Raw genomic sequence first — 24246 nt, 5'->3', positions numbered from 1 at the left:
AAGTAAGTAAATATAAGTAAATAAATAGTATTTTTTAAAAACCACACTCAGAACAAAGCCCAACTCCAATGTAATCTAATATGCATGCAGCAGACACAAATTATGCCAATTTTCAGATATTCATAAACAGAAGTAAAAAACCATAAACTACACCACACTTTGGGCATTTCTATTTAAAGCTCATGATTAAAAACTCTTGTGACAGTAATTTGACTCTCCAGCTTTTCTCCATTCCATTTGAAATATGTAAAATTCTAAATAGTAACATTTTCAGTGAGCAAATAAAAACTTTCTCTCTAAATTTATTCAAAGACATTTTACTTTTCTTAGCAAGCTAAGGACTTTTTCTAAAACACTTCATAGGAACTCAGCATCGCAAAACAGTTGCAGAGATGCAGAAGTAATTCCTACCCTCCGTATTTCAGTCTCTTGGCAGTGGCTTAACAGGACCTGAATACCACCTTGGACCGGCTGGAAGCGGGATGCACCTGCTCCCGGGCTCTCCCCAGCATCCTCTTGGCTGATCCTCAGTTCTGAGACATGTGTGCATTTGCTGTCCTAAGCATGCACTAGCACACTCAAGAGTTCTCATGGGTGTTAAAGGAATATAAATCTTGTTTGGTGTCATCAGACCTTTAAATCAGAGCCACTACTACTGAGTTGTGCCTAGTTCTTTCCACATAGAGAAACTGAAAATGTGACAGACAACAATGGCTAATTTATAGCCTTGGCTACACCAAAAGTTTGGTAGCAATCAAAATTTCTTGGGAAACTTAGTGCAAGATTCCTGACCTAAAACCACTCTTAAGCACACCAGTAAGTAAGCTGAATCTACAAAACCTTGATTCTTAGTAGGGCTGGAAGTGTGACATATTGACAAGTAAAGTCTTTTATTTTTATTTCTTACTGGCAATTGAACTCAGTTCGAGCACACTAGGGAAAAACTTACCAACTGAACTACAGTTTGTCTGATGTCCCTCCCCCTCCCTGAGACAAGGACAAGGTTGGTAGGCCTTGACTCCTGATCCTCTTAGTTTGTCCTGAATGCCAGGATTACAAGTATAAACCATCGTGCCCAGATTAAAATCTTTATTTTTGTAAGCTATCTCCCCAAATCTAGTGAATATAACAGAATAATCTGGACCAAAACTTCATAATCATGAAAATGTACTAGTTAACTTTTAAAATTAAATTAGAAGACAGAAAAGACATCTTTTAAATTAATAGCCATGCTAATTACAACTAGTAATAAATAGCATATATTAATTATATCAGACTTCTAATCTTGTTTTGTTTTGTTTTGCAAGACAGGGTTTCTCTATATAGACCTGGCTGTCCTGGAGCTCACTCTGTAGACCAGGCTAGCCTCAAACTCAGAAATCTGCCTGCCTCTGCCTCCCAAGTGCTGGGATTAAAGTCATGTGCCACCACTGTCCGACAAGCAAAAATCTTAAGGTTTTTAGAAAGCTAACTAATAGGAAACTCCGCCTCTAGCTACTTGGGATTGAACCCAGAGCCTCCTGAATGTTATGTAAATGCTCTATACTCAGTTACAGCCTAATGTGGCATTTTTTTCTAAGACAAAATAATAACAGCATCCATTAGAACATCTGGATTTAACAAATTTCTCAAAAACTCCAATCCTAGCTCTGAGAAGAGTCAGGACAATGTCTCAGTTAGCAAAGTTTTAAAATATTGAAGACTTGACATCAAAATCAAGGTATTTTGAGGCAATGGTGTAGCATCAACAGCAGCTCAGCAGCTCTGCTACTGAAATAATTTCTCTAACAGCAGCTCTGCAGAACAAGGAGAATGCTACTGAAATCATTTCTCTAATTGCACCTGCCAATTCTGCTGCTGCAGTTGTGAAGGCGCCTTCTGCCTTACAGTATCTGCTTTACCATGAAACTCATTTTCTTTACAATTAGGTGGCTGTGAGAACTGACAAACAGTATTGAAAACAAAGCCACCATCAGGCATTAATTTTATGACTCTAGCAGTTTCTCTCTTTAATCTCGTAATGTTAGGCTGGTATCCTTGCAGAATTCCTTGATGTACTCCAGTTCAGGAAACTTTCATACATCAAAATCTTTACTCAGCTAAATTTGGCTGGGTAAGGCAGGAAGGCAGGGCATGTCTGTGATCCAAACACTCAGGATGCTAACTCAGGAGAATCCTGAGTTAAAGGTTAGCTTATGTTACACATAGAGACTGCTTCCAAAAAAAAAAAAAAAAAAAAAAGAGCAGAGCTAATACAAAAACAACTTCTTTTGATGGTTCCCAGTCTGTCAGGGAAAACAGAAACAGAAACAGTAATGCTACATAAAAATCCTTCATCTAAAGATCATCTTTACTTTACTCAGAACCCTACCTTCTGACAGCCTCAGAAGAGCAAAGGATTTCCTATTCTTTGAGGAAATTATTATCCACTGAGCATTTGCCAGTCTGATATTAAGGTCCATTCACAGACATCAATTTAAAAGCTTGTTGCAAGCAGTAAACGATCATCTTGTGAGGATTATGCAGTAGAGGCTTGTTTAAAGTAGAAAATAATTAAAAGTTGGTTTTGAAATGCCCAACAACTTGGCCAAACCTATCTGATAAGCTGCAAGGAGCTTCAATGAGCCTCAGTTAACAGTCAAAGGAGTCATTCCTTATTTATATGAATACAAAGTTTTGGGATCAATATTTTTCTGGCAGAATTACAGCTTTGGTACTACATCTTCTAGAAAAAGCACCTGTGTGCTTGCCCGTTCCTCTTGTCAGCTGACAACTATAACCTCCCCTTACTACCTTTATGTTTCTAGATCACTACAGAAAAAAAAAAATTCCATTCATGAGAAAAATCTTCTAAATAGCAAGAGAATACTGATCCTGAAAAAGCTGTTAAAAATCACCTCTCAAATTTTTTACGAGGCAACCCCAATCCTCGAGTTACCAATGAGACGATCTTGTAGGTTTCTGGACTGTTTCACTTCTTGTCGTTAATGCCCTCTTAATCCAAGAATTTCCACGGACCCTATTTCCACCCTGTGGCCAATCTGCGGGTCAACTCAAGCTGTATTCAAGTGTTAACAATTTGCACCGAATTATCTGCAAAATCCAAGCGTCCAAATTTCCTTGCAGGTTTAATTTTTAAAATTTAAAGGTAATATAGTAAAGATTTAAATTTGCCTGACATTTGAACCTTCTTAAGAACGAAGCACAAAGAAGAAGAAACCACTCGCCTTGGAAGAAATCTGAGTGACATCTTTATTTTCACAAATCACTACCTTCTTCGAACATCACTTCCTCTCTCCAATCGCCTCCCCCAGTCCGGGTAAGGAGAATCAGCGATGCATACCCGCCCCCTGTAATCTAGCTTCTTACAAGGATCACAAATAGGCAAGCCCCAAAGCCCTCATCCACTACCCAGAGATCTTTGACACCTTGAAAGACACTTACCTGTAAAAAAGCCAAGGCCCTAAATTAGATCCCCCAAGGGCTCCTTTTTTCTCCCCTGGACTTTTTTCCTCTCTAACCTTTAAGCCAAGCGACTTCCCACCCGACAAAACCTCCCTCTTTCCAGCCAACCCTGCGAAGCCAGCCACCATTCCCACCGAGTCAGGTGGTTGTCAGTCCCCACCCGGCTGCCTTGCCCCGTGCGGGTTCCTGGCGGCCCGGGGCCAGTTCTTCCTATATCCCCCATCTCTATAGCCACAATCTAGGGCACCTCCTCCTCCGGGTCCGAATTCCGGGGACCCCTCTTGAACGTCCCTTCTTCCCTAGCCGGGTAGCAAGGGCCCAGCCCCTGCGCCTCGTCCCTTGTTGCCCGCGGGTCAGCTCAACCCCCTGATTTCCTCCGTATTCCATTCCAGAGCGGCCTCCCCTGGCTCCCCCAACGGTCCCCCGCGGCCCTCAGCGCCCCCGGCTCTCCACTCACCCTTGGCTGCAGGCGCCCCCCAATCTCCCCTCTCATCAGCCTCGGCGCCCGCTCACCTCCGCGGTGGGAGCCGGGCTGCCGGGACCCAGCTCGGAGCCGGTGTCTAAGGCGCCGTCGGAGTCGAGAGTTCTCGGCGCGCAGGCGGGGCGCTGCGCCTGCAGAGGCAGACGCGAAGGCCGGGGCAAGGAGTCGGAGCGCAGGCGGGAGCCGGCTCGGCTACGAGCGGGCATCGCTCCGGCCCCGTCGGAGCCGCGCCGCCAGCAGCGGCTAGCCGAACCGGAACTGCTTTGGGAGGCGGGGTGCTACGGGAGGGGGCGGGTCCAAAACAGGAAGAGGCGTGAGCAAGGGGAGGGCGCATGCGTCACACCCAAGCATAATTCACCAAAAGGTTTTAATGAAGATAGGAGAGGACTTATGGGTTGACTGGGGTTGGAGCGTAGGAAGAGGCTATTCTGAGTCATTTGAAGGGGCTAGACCTTTCTCAGTCTTCAAGTAGCATCATTTATTGTTTTTTTTTTCCTCCTTTGGTGTTTTTTGAGACAGGGTTCCTCTATGTGTAGCTTTAGCTGTCCTGGAACTCACCCTGTAGACCAGGCTGACCTCAAACTCAAAGCGATCCACCTGCCTCTTCCTCCCAAATGCTGGGATTAAAGGCGAGTGCCACCACTACTCCGCCCCATTTATTGCCCCTTTATTTTGTGTCTGTGCTAGAGACTATACTCTAAATCTAAATCGTTGTTTCAACTCAGCCAAGTAGATCTCACACACCGAAAGACCAAGAAACATTGTAGCCTGACGTAGCACAATTTATACGTATCCAAGCTGGTATCCAATTCCAAACTGTCCTCAGAACCTGTGTTCTTCCCTGCTACTACTATACTCCACCCTAACAGAACACCCCCTTCTAAACCACAGAAGAATCCATTGGCAGAATCCACGTCCAGAAACCATTTGCAGCTTGAAATCTCAGCCCTCTTTGACTCTAGGACCAGCTTTGATAGTTCTGAAGGAGATGGGGGCAGGTTCTAAGATGGACAGGAAGAGAACAGGGGTAGCCAGGAATCTGCCCAGTGTGCTCATAACCTTCAGGAGCTCCATAACACTGCAAAACATCTCACCTCCCACAGCCCTCGTAGGCAGAGGACTCACTCATCCCTGTGTTTCTATGGGGGTAGAGATGTTTCTCAGTGGCTAGAGCTCTTGCTGTTCTTGCTGGAGACTCAGGCTGGCCACCTCAATGTCTCAAGTTCAATGCCAAATGCCACCTTACAACCATCTAGAACTCTAATTCCAGGGAATCCAACCCCCCCCCTTTTGTGGACACAGCAGGTGTGGGCATACATATTTGTAGGCACTCAAACATAATTTTAAAACTTATTTTATAGTCGGGCAGTGGTGGTGCATGCCTTTAATCCCAGCACTTGGGAGGCAAAGACAGCCGGATTTCTGAGTTCGAAGCCAGCCTGGTCTACAGAGTGAGTTCCAGGACAGCCAGGGCTATACAGAGAAACTCTGTCCCAAAAAAACAAAAAAACAAAAAACAAAACCCCAAACTTATTTTATATGTATAAATGTTTTCCTGCATGTATTATCAGTGCTCTTAACCGCTGAGACACCTCTCTAGTACCAATAAAATCTGTCTAATGATAAAAATAATAAGTCCTTTAATAAATGGTTCTGATGTCCAAGTACTATCCGAGCCTCGGGCAATGATCACCTCTTTTTGACATAAAAGGACCCATCAGTTTTCTCTTTTAAAAAAAAATCCGCTATCTTCATTATGGAACAATCCTTCAAATCTTCCATGTGAACCTTACGGGCACACGCCAGATGCTTTCCTCCGTGGGTGCCTAAGTTTCTGTGACTCCACAATTCAGTGTCCCCTGTGCTCCACAATCCAAAGGCTCCAATACAGCAGACATAGGCGTCCCACCGTTTGTGGCCCACTTAGACCTGCAAAGGTCTTTTCTAACATTCGATCCTCAGTGCTTTTCTCTGTTTTAACTCTTGTCGTCAGAACCCGTCTATGCAGGCTCTAAACCTACAAATGAAGCTATTTCAAAGCACCTGTCCTCTGTTAGACGCAGTGAACCTTTTGTTTAACCCTTGCAACAATTCTCCAGAGCAGGAAAACCCTTAACCTTACAGAAGGAACTGACAGAGGTGGAGAGAGATCGTGACTTGTAGGAGTCTAATTCCGTGTTCTCGGAGACTTTAGGGATGGGAGTCGGCTCAAGGGAGCTAGGTCTTGCTCCGTTCGGAGGGAGGCCCCTGGGACTTGCTGAGTCACTTTGTCCCACCTGTCAATGCCAATCTCTGGCAAGGAGAAAGAACACAGGAGCGCAGACCTGACCGCAGGCAGAGGGGTAGACAGGCTGGCCCATGGCTGATGCCTCCATCCCAAAACTTGCGGAAGAAAAAGAAGCCACACCTTGCCCCAGTATCCTGCATCTGGAAGAGCTCCTGAGGGCCGGGAAAGCCTCTTGCAGCAGGGTGGATGAAGTCTGGCCCAACCTTTACATCGGAGACGCGTGAGTGGCTGCTGACAGGGTTGTAGGAGTCGGGCAGGAAGTAGCAATCCTTGAGATCTCTACCGGAGGAGGTGGCTTAGAGGCGACCGGAGAACTAGTTGCTTCTGACCTGCTCCAGGCCAGGAATTTCTCCGAAGTGCCAGGAGCGATGCGGTGACCAGTTTCAAACACTAGGGGGAGCCCGAGCGTTTTGTTTTTGTTGGGGTTGGGGGCGGGCGGGGAAGAGCTGAGAAACTTCCTGACTGGACGATCCCTTGGGGTCTTCAGGCACATCTTAAGACAACTAATCGGACAGTCTAGCGAGCAAAGACATTTGGACTATAAAATGGCGTAGACACAGATCATACTTTCTGGTCCCAGCTTGCCTCCTGTGGACACTGAGTGGGTGGAAAAGCCTGACTTAGGATGAATCAGGAAAGGTGTCATATCTAAATATTTGTAGATTAGTAGCAGGTATGACGTGGTGACTAAGTGACTCGAGATGATATTTATGAGTAAGTAGCAGGACATGTGGCAAGAAGGGAGGGGCAGCTAGTTCTCAGGGCTGAAGCAGTCTCTTCCTTCCTGCCTTTGCTGGGGGCAGACTGCCCAGGACAACAAAAGGGGTCAAAAAATACCCCTTGTAGCACTGACTTTACCAAAAGAAATCTCTGGGGCTGGGGCGGAGAGCTGCAGACTCAGCTCAGTATCGATGAATTCTAGCTCCCTTTTTACCTTTATGGCTTCACCCTTCCCAAAGCAGGGGGCAAGCAAACCTCCGTCCCTACCCAGAGGCTCAGCGCAAAACCAGCCCCCTTTCCGCCCTTCCCAGGGCCACGGCAAATAACCGATTTGAGCTGTGGAAGTTGGGGATCACCCATGTGCTAAACGCCGCCCACGGGGGACTCTACTGTCAGGGGGGTCCTGACTTCTACGGCAGCAGTGTGAGCTACCTGGGGATCCCAGCCCACGACCTCCCCGATTTCAATATCAGCACCTACTTCTCCTCAGCAGCTGACTTCATCCACCGAGCCCTCACCACACCTGGAGGTAGGACTTGAGGCTGAGGCCCTATTCCATTCTGCTCCCGTGTGGGAATGCTATCCGATTTCCCCTCGGTCCTCAGCATCCTCCCATCCCTCTTTTGTTTAAAAAAACAAAAAGCAAAAAACAAAAAAAATCTCTTCCCCTCTATGCCTCAGCATTTTATCTAATGGCATACAGATTTAATTGCTTTACAGACGGAGAAAGTGAGGCCAAATAGCAAGGCCATAATGAATTAGGAGCAGCTGCAAGACTGGAAGCCAGGTCATACAAGCCTCAGAACGATTTTTTTTAAAACATGTATTTACTTATATGTATGAATACACCGTTGCTGTCTTCAGACACACCAGAAGAGGGCATCAGATCCCGTTATAAATGGTTGTGAGCCACCATGTGGTTGCTGGGAATTGAACTCAGGACCTCTGAAAGAGCAGTCAGTGCTTTTAACCACTGAGCCATCTCTCCAGCTCCCTCAGAACGATTCTTATTCCTCATCAGGCAGCCCTGGAAAAGCACCACGTGGTACCCAGAGGTCTGCCTCAAAGTACTTCCAAATGAATGAAACAACAGCCCCAAGAGGCAATAGGTCTGGAGAGGCTGAAGCCCCTACTGTATGTTCATCTTGGGAAAGAGACAAGCCCCCTTGCTCTGTGACCCTGAACAAGCCAGTGTGTCCTCTGGATTTCTGTTTCCTCATATATATACATATTATATATATATATATATATATATATATATTGAGGAATTTGGTAAGGGTCTCATTGCTTTGTAATAGCCAAGGCACTTTGACATTTTTTTTTCTTCAATCATCCATCACCTGGTCATTATTCACCCCGTGTCAAGGAAAGAAGGAAATTCTACGCAGCCACACTTAAGTAAGCCAGGGCATCAGCTCTTGTAGAACTTGCTAATCCAACAGTGATGTATTCTGAATGTTACTGATGTGAGAGAGCAGACGTGAAGGGCTCCACAAACACTCAATCCAGAGGACCGAGGGTTGGGGATTTCCCTCCGCAGTTTCCCTGGGTCACATGCAGGAAGGGCTGCTGGCTCTGTGACTCCAGTGACACCCTCAGCAGTGGGGAGGGCTGGTAGAGGAAGTCATGTCTGAGATGAGACTGACTGGATGAGTGAAGCCTGGTCAGACCAAGGTGGGGGGAGGGGGAGGTCAAAGGTCATGGCAAGGGCAAGGCACTGCAAGTCAGCCTGTGTTCCTAGAGCTGAAGTTTGAGGTGGATTCTGGCTGAGGCAAGGTGCAGGTTGAAGGATGGCTAGGTCTCAAAGGCTTTCGTAAGTCATGTTGAAGGTCTGGACTGTAGTTCAAGACTTTAGCAAAATAGACGTGAGTCTAGCCATTTGAAAGATCAGGATTCTGAGGCCCATAAGAGGCTGAGAGACTTACACCAGGTCCCATGATACAGCCAAGGCAGGTTTGGGAATGGACTTTGGGTTTTGGCCCCATCCCTTGGGTGGGCTGACTGGTAGAGAGGAGTCCTTCACCCGCGTGTCTTCTTCAGCTAAGGTGCTGGTGCACTGCGTGGTAGGTGTGAGCCGATCTGCCACGCTGGTCCTGGCCTACCTCATGCTCCACCAGCAGCTGTCCTTGCAGCAGGCCATAATCACCGTGAGGGAGCACCGATGGATTTTCCCCAACCGTGGCTTCCTCCGCCAGCTCCGCCAGCTGGACCAGCAACTTCAGGCTGCGGGTCAGAGCTAAGGAGTCAGGTAAGGCAGTCAACGAGGCAAAGCTAAGTGCAGTTGGCAGCGAGAGGAGGGCCTGAGGTGAAGCGGACCAGCAGGGCGGTGTGTGCCTGAAGTGAGGACTCACCCCTTTCCCAGACTGCTGGCTTCCCCTTGTCCATCTAAGAGTTCACCAGGGCCGGGCAGGGAATCCTACCACCTGGAGTCATTAGCTCTCAGAGAATGGAGAAAGATGGAAGACAGCTCAGTGGATAAGGCACTTGCCATACAAGCATGAGGACCTGAGTTTAAATCCCCAGAGCTCAAATAAGGCTGGGCGGAGTAGTGGGATGGGAGGGAGACACAGAAGAGTCCCCGGAAGTCAGAGGACCTGGCGTATGAAATGCAAGACAAAAAAAAAAAAAAAAAAAACAAAATGAGACTCGAGATAACCTATTTCAAAACATGGTAGAAGGCAAAGACACACACACACACACAGAGGCACATACACACAGGTGTGACAGTGGGGTGGATAAAAGAGTGAGATGAGGGAGAGATGGCTCAGTGGGTAAGAGCACTGACTGTTCTTCCTAAGGTCCTGAGTTCAAATCCCAGCAACCACATGGAGGCTCACAACCATCTGTACAGCTACAGTGTACTCATATACATAAAATAAATAAATAAATCTTTAAAAAAAAAAAGAGTGAGATGAGGAAGGAAAGGTTAGTGTTAGGAAGTTTTATGTGTTATATGTACATCATAATATAGAAGATATATAATACATCATGTATATCATATATTAAATAGATGTATGGTATTATATGCTGGTATATGGTATATTATGTGTGATATATAATATATAATTATATAGCATATATCATATAATTATACATTCTATTTTTAGATAATACCATACACTTATATATACATATATATTTTTGGGTGCTGCCCAGCCTCTCCTGAGAGCCTATAGAACTTACCAAATTCCCAGAGAGTAGCAGAGCCAGGCCGGGCTGTCACACACTTCCTGTGAAACATGCTGGTGTTGGTGGCCAAGGCTGTGTCCCCCATGTAGATGGCATATTCACAGCCTGCTCTTCCCCCTCCCCCTCCCCCTCCCCCCAGACAGGAATGAGACACGTGGCAGTACAGCAGAGTTTACAGCAGGCCCTGTCACACCGCTCCCTTAGTCTGGGATATCAGACACCCTGACTTCTGACCTCAGCGTCCTGCCCATCAGACAGCTGGTTTGGGGGAAGTTAGTTGGGCAGGGCTGTAACATTGATTGCACAATCTGTCGAAATGACATCCACAGAATCGTCTGTGTCATGAGCGCCCTCAGAGACTTGCAGGACACAGGCTGTGCAACTCTCCCTAGCAACGCCACGGCTGAGGCCCCAAAGTGTGGGGCCTGTGAAGAGGGGCTATCTTTGTACATAAGCCATGGATGTCAAACCTATCCTCACCCTTTCTCCTTGTACGTGCATCCACTTAGGCTGGCATAAAGAAGTCAGAGGTGAAGCAGGGTTAGGTAACAGCTCCTGCTCCTGTCCTAACGTCCCAGCCGGGCCTAGGCCTTCATTTATCTGCTGGTAATGTGAAGGTTCTCTCTTCTCCAGAGCCACTCCTTACCCTCTGCCACCAGGCTCTGCCAGTTTGCTACTCTTGCCCTGGCCCTGGTGGCAGCCTTAGCTCAAGTGGATGCCCGGAAGATTGAAGGAGCCCAGTGTGGCGCTCACCGCGGAACCCACCGTCCCAAAAGCTTCCTCTGGCGTTCCACACGCCCTCTCAGCCGCTGTCTCCAGTCTCCACAGGTGGGAGTGGGCTGTCTGTCAACGGGTCTTTGAGGTTCTTGTGACAGGGTCCCCTAGTTCTCTGAGAAGGCCAGGGAGAATGGTTCCCAATGTTCTCCCAAGCTCTCCCTGAGGCTCAAGGACCTCAGCAGTGGTGAGTCTTAGCTCCCGGGAGTTCAGTGGACATAAGGCTGAGGGTGTGTGTGTGTGTGTATCTGGTAGGACTGGAGAATATTATGGTATGGGTGTATGGTGAGAGGATAGAAAACATAGTTTTGAATCTCAAATCTAGTGTGCTTTCACTAGGCAGGCCTCTATGTGCTTTGCGATAGTTTCATCTGTGTCCTCCAGCAGGGCAGCTCTCCTTCCACTGCCCTCAGCTCTGGTTCTGGGTAACCTTTGAATACCAAGGGATCAGAGGAGTGGGAGGTATTTGTTTGGGGCATGCTGGAATGGAACTCAGGGTCTCAAGCGTACTAGGTAAGTGCTCTACCGTTGAGCGAGACCTCCCAGTCCTAAAGAGAGGTAGTTTTCTGTTTTGTTGTATTGTGTTTTAGACAAGGTCTCACTATAGATGTCTAAAACACCTGACTGGCCTCAAACTCGCAATGTAGACTAGGCTGTCCTTGAACTCACAGAGGTTGGCCTGCCTCTGCCCATGCCTCTGCCTCCTGAGTACAGGGATTAAAGGTATACACCACCATTCAGGCTGCAAGGGCGATTTTTTTTTTTTAAGATTTATTTATTATGTACACTTTAGCTGTCTTCAGACACACCAGAAGAGGGCATCAGATCTCATTACTGATGATTGTGAGCCACCATGTAGTTGCTGGGATTTGAACTCAGGACCTTTGGAAGAGCAGTCCATGCTCTTAACCTCTGAGCCATCTCTCCAGCCCCGCAAGGGGGATTTTAAAGATGGTTTGCTTGCCTTTCCTCTCCCCACCCAGCTACTCAAATCCACTCATACCACAGGCAACTCTCTGAGCTTCCCATATCCTTAACATTAAGACTGAGGCCTGGGTCTAAGGTGAGAGTTCCTGGCTGATCCTGGGGCTGACCAGGCCATGAGACCAATGGACAAGTTGGGAGTGGCAAGGGGGGGTTGCAGAGGAAGAGGACAGCATGCTTTATAATTAAACTCAAATCAAAAAATAGAAACAGCATCAAGTGTGCGGAGACAGGCGGCTGGAAGCCGGCAGCACAAGCTGTGGGTTGGAGAAGACTACAGCCTGGGCAGGATCTCCCTACAGGTGGGTGAACGGCCCTAATTCAGAGGCCCCTGAGAATACTGGGTACTAGGGCCCAGGGCACCTATGCCTGTGTGTATGGGGGCAACTGTGAGGATTGGGTTGGGGGAATCCAAATGGGTCGGAGATAGAGGCACAGAGCCCTGCCTCTCACCACTGTGTGACCTCAGGCAAACTGCTTTTCTCTCTCTGAGCCTTGATTTTTCTCATCTGGAAAGTGGGGATATTGACACCGCCTGCTTCATGGGAGCACTAGGTGGGCTCAGCGTGAAGATGTGAGCCCTGGGCTCTGTCTGGTCTATACTGTGCTTCCTCAAGCTGGGAATACAATCAAGAAACACAGAGATCCAGGTGAAACCTCCTCAGGCCATAGCGATCTACCCTCTACAGGTCTTGGCTGAACCCCGCAAGGATGAGACCGATTGGGGACATGTGAATAATGTGATGCCTCATTTATGTGGCATCTCCCCTGAGGCAGGGCCTCTGAGAGGCGCATCTCACTTATGATGTCATGGGAGTCTCCCAGCAGCCCCTAGTGAAGATTCAGGCTCACAGACTCCCACACAGGCTTGTCTTCCCTCCAGGGCTACAGGGATGCACACTGGGCAGAGACCACCGCAGCCCACCCTTGGCATTTGCCTGCCAAAGTCTCTTTCCCAGACGCCTCGATGTCCTACTGTGAGAACGCTAGCCCCCCTTGGTCTGTGCTCCCTTAGGGAAGAAGGGAGACGGAGAGGGAACAGCAGAGGAGACCAGGAGAAATGTGTTCTGAGGTTACAGCTAAAGAGGTAGGTGGTCAGCAGCTGACGCGTCCCAGGGTGGCTGAGCCAGGCCCGAGGTGTGCAGCGTGGGAGTCTAGAAGGCTGTTCTTTCCCAGGGACAAAGTGAAAAGACAGGTAACTAGAGCAAGCTAGAGACGCTGCCAATGCCAACAGATGGTAAGCATGTGTCTCCTGTACAACGGCAGTGTCGGCAAGAGAACACAGAGGCAACCTCTCTGCCGAAGCCTAGGGAAGCAGAAGCCAGGTAGCACCAGGGAGCCACGAATGTGAACAGTGCCCTGTTCCTACAGGACACGGCCATGTCTCCTTTTGACCTGGCTGAAATGTACAAGCGAGTGTCAGGCAGGGCCCTCCATAGACCAGGGGGTAGCAGGGATCAGGGTTCCTAGGTCCCTGGGGTTCCTTTTTGTGTGTGTGGGGTAGCTTGAAGCTTAAAGAATGGTTCACTGAGCAGGGTGGTGGTGCTGCACGCCTGTAATCTCAGCACTCAGGGAGGCAGAGGCAGGCGGGATTTCTGAGTTCGAGGCCAGCCTGGTCTACAGAGTGAGCTCCAGGACAGCCAGGGCTATAAAAACCAACCCCCTCTCGACCCCTACCCCCAAAATTAAAGAACGGCTCACTGAGTGAGTTCCTGGGCCTGGCTCTGACTTATAGATGAAGGGAACCCTTAGTGGATCGGAGCGGATAGCCAGGCTAGCCTGAGCACCAGAGCAAAGCTCTAAGTAGGACCTGACCAGGAGTCTTGAAGTCTAACAACAATCTTTCCTACAGACCTGAGTTAGACCAGGGAAGCCAAAGATATCCCCTAAGTCCCACCTCCCAGCTTCCTGGGACACAGTTGTGCTGTCTTGGCAGCTACTGGTCACTAGAGGGCAGACTTACCCCATGCCAAATTTAGCAGGCCTTGGAGGGGACTATGGTTTTCCCAAATCCCTGTCTAGTTCCACTCATAGCTGAGAAGAGTCTGGTTTCAGGACAGAGTGGCCATTGAACTCCCCTGGATCCAGGAGTCCCCTCCACCCCAATGTCCCTTGTCCTGGCATTGCTTCATATAGAATCATTCCTTTCTCTGCAGCCGGCAGAACACCAAAGAGCATAGAAAAGTCAGGCAGCCCCAGCAGTGTTTACCGTGAGGAACTAAAGCCCAGACAGGAACGAAAGCTTGCTCAAGTCCCAGGGTATGTCCTTGTCAAGCTTGAAGGGGGTGTCTGTTCCCTAGGCACCTCTTCAGGCGGTCCCCATCTTCAGGATGGATATAAGGACAGTGTTTTCAATAGCAGAGACACTAGGGAGAGATGATAGCCCACTGCATCAGGCCAAGCAGCCTAGGACTGGCCTCATCTCCCCCACACCCCCACTGGCTCAAATGCACGGACCTGGAATTCTAGGCGCTTCACAGCATTCGTGTTCTGGACGGAACCCGCCTTAGGACCGTTCCACTCAGGGCTGACCCTGCACCCAGTCCCCCTTTCCTGGCCCCAGACCATGCCCTAGGTAGGTGGCAGGCCACTCAGCCTGCCAGAGAGGTCACAGAGGGGGATGAGGGAGAAAGCCCGGCCCTCCCTTCCACCTAGTTCCACTCGCTGGGTGAGTGTGGCCAAGCCAGTGGCCTCCTGGGTGCCCATTTCTTTTTCTGATCTTGGCAGTGCTTGCCAGAGGGAAAAGATGCTCTACCCAGTCTATACCTTCTCTAGTTACTCCCTGAGGGGACCAGGGGCAGTTGGCCAAGGTAGGTCCCCCTTCCCTCTAAGGCACCAGGCCCGGGTTCTGGTGCCTCTGACACCTCAGCTCTGCAAGATCCCGGATGGCCTGAGCCAGCTGATGCCAAACATAACCCACTCCATCCGGGTGAGGCCCGCACAGGTGCACTGGCTTGAACCACAAGGGTAAGGAGGAAAAGCCTGGGGCCTGTAAGCAGATGTGAGGCTTTGCCCTGACAGCTCCCTAGAGGAGACACACCTGTTGGTGACCACCCCCTGGCAACCGGGAAGGCTTGGGGAAAAGGGACCGAAGTCACTCACTGGATATCAAGGCCAGGGCAGTCTTCAGCCATTGGTCTTTGGGTGTTGTTGAGTCGACACCCAAACTTCAGTGTCCTTCCCTGTGAAGCGTGGGACACCCGGCAGGGGACACATACTTCGTAGGGAAGGCACCAGCTCACTTGGTGTGAACAAGCTAATGCCAACTCGTAGCTGGGCTGTGACCCTGGACAGTGCTCTTACCTTAAGCATCAGCCTTAGAAACAGCCCGGGGCAGGAGCTACAGATGAGCTGCCTGGGTTTGGAGGGACATCCTGGGTCCTCTCCAAGAGCCTCAGCCAGCTGGGGTTTCCAGTGACTTAAGGGGTGCGACCTGCACTGATTAGCCCCACAGAGACCCCCCACCCCCACAAGGTCCCTAAGACAAACATTTCTAACATCCACGGCCTCAGGAGAGGTGTGCTTAGCGCCATGGCAGTGACAAGAGAGTTCTAGTTCTCCTTGTTCCCAGGGAAAAGGTTCTAGGTTCTAGCCCAGCTGAGCCGGTTAATAGCCTCATTCAGTATAGCTGAGGCTGGCCCCACAGCATCCCGCTGGCTCCTGGTACTGCAACACAGGCCTCCCTGTCCGCTGGACCCACCCTTGGGGAGCCTGCTCCAGCTACTGTCTTGTTCACTCTGTCCCCAGGATGGACTCACTACAGAAGCAGGAACTTCGGAGGCCAAAGATTCACGGGGCGCTCCAGGTGTCCCCCTACCAGCCACCCACACTGGCCTCACTGCAGCGATTGCTGTGGGTCCGTCGGACCGCCACACTGACCCACATTAATGAGGTCTGGCCCAACCTTTTCTTGGGAGATGCGTAAGTAAGACCCAAGTAGGGGTTAGGGGTGACTGATGGGTGTGAGTACCAGGACAAGTCTCCTCCAGACGGCGCCCAATGCTTCTCACCATTGCCCGTGTTTGTCTTTCTTATGTTTAAGTATGGAAACTGAATCCTGGCAAGAAAAATACATAGTTTCATCTCTCAGGCCATGAAATACAGAATTACATGTACCCTGGAAGTGATCCTTTTTTAGTGGATAACCACACTTTAAGAGACAAATCCTTCTGAGTTCGAGGCCAGCCTGGTCTACAGAGTGAGTTCCAGGACAGCCAGGGCTATACAGAGAAACCCCGTCTAGAAAAAAAAAAAAACCAAAAAAGAAAAAAAGAGAGAGACAAATCTTTTCTTTTTCTTTTTTAAAGATTTATTTATTATTATATGTAAGTACACTGTAGCTGTCTTTAGACATATCAGAAGAGGGCATCAGATCTCATTAAGGATGGTTGTGAGCCACCATGTGGTTGCTGGGATTTGAACTCAGGACCTTCAGGAAAGCAGTCAGTGTTCTTAACCACTGAGCCATCTCTCCAGCCCTTTTCTTTTCTTTTCCTTTTTTTATTTTTTATTTATTTATTTTTTTTGAGACGAGATGTCAAGGTTTGAGGTGAGTCCCAGGTTGGCTCAAATTCCCTATGTAGCTGAGGATACCTTGAGTTTCTGATCCTCCAGCCTCTACCTCCAAAGAGCTGGTTTTACAAGTGTGCATTGCCACCATGCCTGTTTTGTGTTGGTGATCACACCCAGGGCTTTGCATGTCCTAGGCAGGCACTCTGCAAATTGAGTTATGTACCCAGCCTACCCAAAATCATCATCCACCTTATTGATTCAGTCCCACTGGCTGTTCTGGAAATCACTAGGTAGAATAGGCTCGCCTCAAACTCATAAAGATCCTCCTGCTTCTGCCTTCTAAGCGCTGGGACCAAAGGTGTGTGCTACCGTGCCTGTCTCATTTTTAAATGGTATACATCCGTTGTATATAGGGATGGGTTTGGCAGATTTTTCAAGTTACTGTGTATTCGACATTATTCTCCTCCCTATTCTCTCCCCCATTTTCTTTTTAAAAATGGAGACTGGGTCTCACTGTAGTTAATTTGTAATTGTCTAGGAAGACTAGGTTAGCCTTGACCTTACAGAGATCCCGCCTGCCTCTGCCTGCAGTGCTGGGATTCAAGTCGTGCACCACTGTGCCCCTCCCCCATGCCCTCCTTTTCTCTCCTTCCCACTAGTCTGGTTCCTTCCACCAGACAACTTGCTTCAGCTTTAGTGTCATATGTGTGCAATACATACGTGATTTTATGTAGCTACGTAGAACCTGGGCGCCACAGATGAGCGAATGCATGCTATGGTCTCTGGGCCTGTGCTATTTCATTTAATAAGACCACCATTTGCACTCAATTCAAAAGCAGCCTTTATTTTTATTTCTAGTTTTACCCTAAATACTACTGATATGCCTTTTGTCAGCCTTCTAAAGTTAGAGCGAAATAATATTCAGATTTTACCTTATGTGGCTAAAGCAATGGATCAGCAGTTAGCAGCACGTACTGCTCTTGCAAAGGTCCTGGGTTTGGGTCCCAGCACCTGCATGGCAGTTCGCAGCTGCCTGTAACTTCAGTTCCAGGGAATCTGAAGCCTTCCCCGGCTTCCATGGGCTCCTGAATGCACATGGCACACACATATGCGCGTACATTTTTAAAAAAATCTTTTGGATCCTGGAAATGTGGCTCAGTGGGTAAGAGCACTGACTGCTCTCCCAGAGGTCCTAAATTCCCAGCAACCACATGGTGGCTCACAACCATCTATAATGGGATCCGATGCCCTCTTCTGATGTGTCTGAAGACAGAGACAGTGTACGCATATAAGTTAAATAGATAAATAAATAATTGTTGGGGTTGGAGAGATGGCTCAGCTGTTAAGAACACTGACTGCTATTCCAGAGTCCCTGAGTTCAGTTCCCAGCAACCACATGGCTCACAACCATCTGTAATGAGATCAGATGCCCTCTTCTGGTGTGTCTGAAGACAGCTACAGTGTACTCTATATTAAATAAATAAATAAATCTTTTGTGGGCTGGGAATGTGACTAAATTTGTAAAGCATTTGCCTAGCAAGCACAAATCCATGTGTTCAGTCCCCAGCATGACATACACACTGAGGATGACAGTAAAAGGAGGATCAGTGTGTGGTGTCTGCAGCTGCACAGGGAGTTCTAGGCCAGCACGCATTCCTCCTGCCTCAAACCAAAACCAAAACCAAAACCAAAACCAAAATCTTTTCTTTGTGTGTGTATGCACTCATGTTTTTCTGTGTGTGAACACTCGAGCATCCATGCTACACATGCGTGTGTAGAGACCAGAGAACACATCCGCTGCCTTGCTGTCCACTGCTGTACCTGCCGGACTAGCTAGCCCATCAGCTTCCGGGAATTTTCCTGCCTCTGTCACCCATCTCATTGTAGGAGTCGTGGTAGAATACAGGCAATCACTACTGCGTCTGGCATCTTAGTGGGTGCTAAGAATTTGAACTCAGGTCGCTGCAATTGTGTGGCAAACAGCCCACCTTGTGTGTATTTCATGGACAGTGTCAGTTGCCTAAAATCATGCCACACGATGTATTGTGTAGCTGCAGCTCAACTTTAGTTTTGTATGATATTCTACTATGTGACTATATCATGAATTCTCCATTTGCGCTGGTCCCATTTCTAACTATTATAGTGATCCTAGGAGTGGTTAGTAGTACAGGTATAAGTTTTCCAAGGTTTTTATGACAAAGATAGATAGGGAGGGAGATAGATAGATAGATAGATAGATAGATATGAGTATGATAGTACTATTATTTTTTCCTAAGAGTTTTCTTAAATTTTAAAAATACCAGAGGCTAGAGAGATGGCTCAAAGGTTTAGAGCACTGACTGCTCTTTCAGAGGACCTGGATTCTATTCCCAGCACCCACACAGCAGCTCACGACTGTTTGTAATTCCAGTTCTAGAGGATCCAGTACCCTCACATAGACATAAATGCAGACAAAACACCACTGAACATAAATACACCCTAATTTTTAAAGAAAATATAGTCTAAATATATAGGAAAATTATAATTTTTTGTTATAGAATTCATTGGGTTGGGAGATGGCTCAACAGTTGAGAGCAATGACTGCTCCTCCAGAGGTCCAGGGTTCGATTCCCAGCATCCACATGGCCGCTCACAACCATCTATAACTGCAGTCCCATGGGATCTAAAGCTGCCTCTGGTGTGCAGATACACATGCAGACAAAACACCCATCCATGTACATAAATGAACTTTAGATTTAAAGTGGGGCTGGAGAGATGGCTCAGTGGTGAAGAGCACTGACTACTCTTCTGAAGGTCCTGAGTTCAAATCCCAGCAACCACATGGTGACTCATAACCATCCGTAATGAGATCTGACGCCCTCTTCTGGGGCATCTGAAGACAGCTACAGTGTACTTAAATATAATAATAAATAAATAAATCTTTGGGCCTGAGCAAGTGGGGCCGGAGCAAGAAGAAAAGGTGTCTGAAGACAGCTACAGTATACTTACATATAAAAAAATAAATCTTTTTTTAAAAAAAAGAATCAACTAAAAGCATAGATTAATATCTAGCTAACAATCGTCCTCTTTTCACAGAGATAAAAATCCTTGTAGACTTTTAAAAAGTGCATGTGCGCTCTTCCACCGTGCTATTTTTGGTAAAACTGCCATCACTTTGAAATACTGTTTTGAGATGTGCCTTATATAGAAAGCTTTTTAAATTAATCACACCACATATTTAAAAATTGTTCTAGCATTCTGTTTTATATCCTGTATCTTCACAGGTTTTTGGTAAAACATAAGCGTCCTCCCCTGTTTACCTGCATTACCACATTGTAGTGATTTGTGGTATTTCATAATTCAGATACACAGGAGCTTGTTTTGCCTGAAGGGTTTGCTCCATGTTCCCCTGTGGATATCTAAACTGAAAATGGTACCAACAGCTCATAACGTATGCTGCGGTTTCCCCTACTAATGCTTACCTTCGAAAAGTTTAATTTGTAAGTTAGATTAAGCAACACTAATAATAACAAAATGGAGTAATTACTATATTACGTGAGGGCTAATTGAACACAGGCCTGCCCGTGATACCGTGTTAGTCTCATAACTGAGATAGCCAGTAATTAGCAGGTAAAGTAGCATATGCTGTGTGTATACACTGGCCAGAAGGCTTGTCCTTGTTCTAGTGTGCTTTCTGTTCCTGTGATAAAACATTGACCAAAATCAACTTGGCGGGAAGATTTATTTGGAATGCAGGGACAGTGGATCATCAAGAGAAGCCATGGCAGGAGCTTGAAGCAGAAACCACGAAGGAATTCTACCTCTGGCTTGCTTAGCTACTGTTCTTGTACAGCTCAGGCCCGCCTGCTAGGGATGGCGCTGCCCACAGTGGGCTGCATCCTCCCACACCAATTTACAACTAAAAAATGTCCAGAAACATGTCCATAGCCAGTCCAGTAGTGGCGATTTCTCAATTAAGGTTTCCTCTACATAGACCTGTAAAGTTGACTGGTGCTGCTAGCCTTGGGTACAACACAGCAGGACAGTACAAAATTTTATTTTTTGGGGGGGGGGTTGGATTTTTGGTTTTTTCGAGACAGGGTTTCTCTGTATAGCCCTGGCTATCCTGGAACTCACTCTGTAGACCAGGCTGGCCTCGAACTCAGAAATCTGCCTGCCTCTGCCTCCCAGAGTACTGGGATTACAGGCGTGCACCACCACCGCCTGGCCAGTACAAAATTTTAAATCTGTTAGTTGTTTACTTATAGAATTAAAAAAAAAATATTTTGAAACCATAGTTGACCGAGGATAAATGAAACTGTAAGAAGTAAAACCATAGATAAAAAAGGATTACTGTAACATACTTAATATGTTTTTTTCTATCAAAAATGTTTCTTTACCTAATATTTTGGTTTTAAATATTATTAAATTTGGCTTATAGAACGTCTGTCAGCACATTTAGAATTCTTCCCTTTAATCTGTTCCTAGAAGAAAGTGTTTACACAAAGCCTAGATGCATTTCTAAGGTTTTTGATGCACGTAGCTAAAATTCCATCCGGGAAGTTTCCCCATCCCGGTGGGGGCGGGGCAGGGAGAGGGTTCAGAGCAGCAGTTCTCAAACTGTGGGTCACGACCCCTTTGACAAACCTCAGTCTCCAAAAATATCTACACTGCAATTCATAGCAGTAGAAAAATTACAGTTATGAAGTCGCAATGAAAATAATTCTATGGCTGGGGTCACCATAACATCCTCATGTTATGTATGTATGAAACAGTATGTGTGTATGTATTCATACTGTGTGTATGAAAGGGTCGAGGCACACAGAAGGCTGAGAACCACTGCTCTGGACGAACGCCTTCACCAGGGCAGTTCACTGTTCAGTCTCGGTCCTTGCAGGAGAACGGAGGGTGAGGGAGGCATAGGTTCCGATCCAGTGAGATCACCCCCACCACCCTAACTTCCCCTGTACCCTTCCCTCAGGTATGCTGCCAGAGACAAGAGTCGTCTAATCCAGCTGGGCATTACCCACATTGTGAATGTTGCTGCGGGCAAGTTTCAAGTGGACACAGGTGCCAAGTTTTACCGTGGAACACCTCTGGAGTACTACGGCATCGAGGCCGACGATAACCCCTTCTTTGACCTCAGTGTCTACTTTCTGCCCGTCGCTCGTTATATCAGAGATGCCCTCAATATTCCCCGAAGTAAGCTGCTGGGGAAGGGGTCGGGTTGGGGGTCAGGATGGGATGAGGAGCTACTTCTCCAGGAGCGTGGGTGGGTAGGGAGCCCACAGCTCCAACTCCATCAGAGGCCCTCCCACGCTAAAGAGCAGACGGCTATTACCACTTAGTGGAAACCAGTGATTTCAGGTAGAACTAAGATTCAGCGTGGGGGTTGGAGAGATGGCTCAGGGAAGGGCTCACTGTGCAAGCATGAAGATCTGGGTCAGTCCCTGGAACCTACGTGGAAAAGGCATGGTAATGTGTGCTCATAATTCCAGCATTAGGTAGATGAAAATAGGGAATCTGTGGCTCACTGCCAGGGTAGTCTGGACATGAGTCCAGGCCAGTGGGAGACCCCATCGCAAAAAATGAAAGTGGGTAGCACTCGAGGAGCAAATTCCAGAGCTGACTTCTGGCCTTCATATATGCATGTGCACACACACATGCACACCCATACTGTCACGTGTACCACCACATCACACACACACACACACACACACACACACACACACGCACGCACACGCACACACATGCTTACATCATTTGTTGTGATCACCAGGATAACCATACCCTTTAGAAAGAAACCAGACACTATGCAGAAATCACAAGACCTTGCAAAGACTCTTGGGTAAGCACCCCAGAGAGGACACATAAGTGCAAGGCTTTATGGGCAAGAGGAAACAAGCAGGACTGAGGGGATAGAGGATATCCTGTGATATAAATCCAAGGGCTTGCGGAAGTTTGGTGACCCTCACCTAGAGTTGCGATGGCTACCAGAGAAAGCCCCTCTGGACTAGGAGAAGGGGCCCAGCTGCTCACTTTAGCCTTATACTAAATTGTGTGACCTTGAACTTCCATTGCCCCACCTGACAATGAGGACAGTACCAGCTTTCCAGGTGTTGAGATAGGTGGATGGAAGGGATGGCCAGGGACGTCTTCCCAAAGGTGAGCCGGGTACAGGTGGCCAATGGTAGCTTGGGTCTTCCTACAGGCCGAGTGCTGGTTCACTGCGCCATGGGGGTCAGCCGTTCTGCCACAATCGTCTTGGCCTTCCTCATGATCTTCGAGAACATGACGCTGGTAGACGCCATACAGACGGTGCAGGCCCACCGAGACATCTGTCCCAACTCAGGGTTCCTCCGACAGCTCCAGGTTCTGGACAACAGGCTGAGGCGGGAAACAGGGAGACTCTGAATTAAGGAGCACCTGAAGCCCTGACCCCTCCATCCAGCGTGGCCTAACCTGACCTACCTGGCCCTGGGAATGGTAGCCTCTGCTGTTTCCAGAGATCCTGAGATGGCACCAGCAAGTCAGGGCTCCACGGAGGCAGAGGCAGGGTGGGCTGGGTGGCACCCCGCAGCAGGTGGAGTCCCCTGACACAGTACAGAAATTCTTTATGCAGAAGAAATTTCAGACTGTCTCTATAATAAAAGGTTCATCATAATAAAGATGGTTTGTGTGACAATGATGTTCTTCTCACGAAGACCAAACGCCTCAGGGTGGCTTGCCAGCTCTGACTCAGTAGACTGGAGGAGGAGGGAGCCTGGCGACACGACAAGGCCAACTGGGGACAGTGAGCAGGTGGGGATCAGTTAGACAGATTGTTCTGGGTTCAAAGGAAGGTTTGGTGCAGCGCTGCGGACCAGGTGACTAATTCCTCATCTTGTGTCTTTCCTACCCTCCACCCAAGGCTGAGGTTGTCTGGTGTGTGTGTGTGAAGTTCCAACTGTCACACAACTCTCTGGGCCACAATCTAAACTCACTGTTGGGAGCCATTAGAGTGCAAGCCCTGGCAACCTGAGCTCCATCTTCTGCCTTATAGAGATGAAGAGAAAGAATGGAGGCTGGGGGTGCAGAACGACCCCACACTCACGCCGGGGCACATAGACACACCCTAATGCATCATGCTTATACACGGCAATTACAAATAAAATCAAGGTTATCTTTTGAAAGTATTGAAGCCGAATGAGAGACAGCTGGACAGTTAAAGGTATTTGCTGCCAAACCCAATGGCCTGAGTTCCATCCCTGGGATTCCTGTGGTAGAAAGGAAAAACCCAATCCCACAAATCATCCTCTCACCTCCATACGCTTACTGTGACATGAATGTACCCCCCTAAAAATTAATAAGAACAGTCTCAAAACGTAATTTAAAAACTGACTGTTGGAGCTGGGGGTGGAGGGCAGGGATGAAGCACTGGCCTAGTGTGTATAAGCCTCTGCTGTGACCCAGTGCACCACAAACAACTTACAGTAGCTTACACCTATAGACCTAGCATTAAGGCTGGAGGGCTGAGTGGATTCAAGGCTAGCCTAGACTACATAGTAAATTCTGGACCAGGGGCTGGGAATATTCTCAGTTGGTAGACTGTTTCCCTAGTGCACATGGGGCTCTAGGCTTGATCCCTAGTGTCTTAGGGTTTGTCTCGCTGTGAAGAGACACCATGACCATGACCACTCTTACAGAAAAACATTCATTTGGGGCTGGCTTACAGTTTAAGCAGTTTAGTCCGTTATCGTCACAGTGGGAAGCATGGTAGCATGCAGGCAGACATGGTGCTAGAGAAGAAGCCGAATATTCCACACCTGGATCACCAGGCAGCAGAGAAAGAGTGACCCTGGGGCCTGACTTGAGC

General features: G+C 47.9%; 3 protein-coding genes across 5 annotated transcripts in view; 2 read left to right on the top strand and 1 right to left on the bottom strand.

The window, feature by feature from the left end:
• Samd8 (sterile alpha motif domain containing 8) overlaps window positions 1–4204 on the bottom strand; it is a 50634-nt gene extending 46430 nt beyond the window's left edge. Inside the window, exon 1 of one of the 2 annotated variants that reach the window (XM_052189872.1) lies at window positions 3979–4204. In XM_052189872.1, coding sequence (XP_052045832.1) covers window positions 3979–4152 — 174 coding nt within the window. In that variant the 5' untranslated portion in view covers window positions 4153–4204. Of the gene's footprint in view, window positions 1–3922 lie in introns of both variants that reach the window. The other variant, XM_052189873.1, reaches the window with a different exon arrangement.
• A 2043-nt stretch (window positions 4205–6247) lies between these two features.
• On the top strand, window positions 6248–9195 carry LOC127690998 (dual specificity protein phosphatase 13). The gene is made up of 3 exons (XM_052190565.1): window positions 6248–6453; window positions 7265–7482; window positions 8994–9195. Exons 1-3 carry the CDS (start codon window positions 6305–6307, stop codon window positions 9191–9193), a joined length of 567 nt encoding a protein of 188 aa, XP_052046525.1. The 5' UTR covers window positions 6248–6304; the 3' UTR covers window positions 9194–9195.
• Window positions 9196–10799: 1604 nt separating this feature from the next.
• On the top strand, window positions 10800–23059 carry LOC127690997 (dual specificity protein phosphatase 13). 2 transcript variants are annotated; one of them, XM_052190564.1, is made up of 4 exons: window positions 10800–10970; window positions 15648–15821; window positions 21373–21593; window positions 22603–23059. In XM_052190564.1, exons 1-4 carry the CDS (start codon window positions 10858–10860, stop codon window positions 22803–22805), a joined length of 711 nt encoding a protein of 236 aa, XP_052046524.1. In that variant the 5' UTR covers window positions 10800–10857; the 3' UTR covers window positions 22806–23059. The 2 variants fall into 2 exon arrangements, with proteins under 2 accessions (XP_052046524.1, XP_052046523.1); XM_052190563.1 differs by lacking the exon at window positions 10800–10970 and adding an exon at window positions 12787–12987.
• Window positions 23060–24246: the final 1187 nt, after the last annotated feature.

Source organism: Apodemus sylvaticus, chromosome 8, assembly GCF_947179515.1.
Source record: "Apodemus sylvaticus chromosome 8, mApoSyl1.1, whole genome shotgun sequence".
Taxonomy (NCBI): Eukaryota; Metazoa; Chordata; class Mammalia; order Rodentia; family Muridae; genus Apodemus; species Apodemus sylvaticus.
The sequence above is the reverse complement of the archived record's forward strand: the minus strand, read 5'-3'. Positions and strand labels throughout refer to the sequence as shown.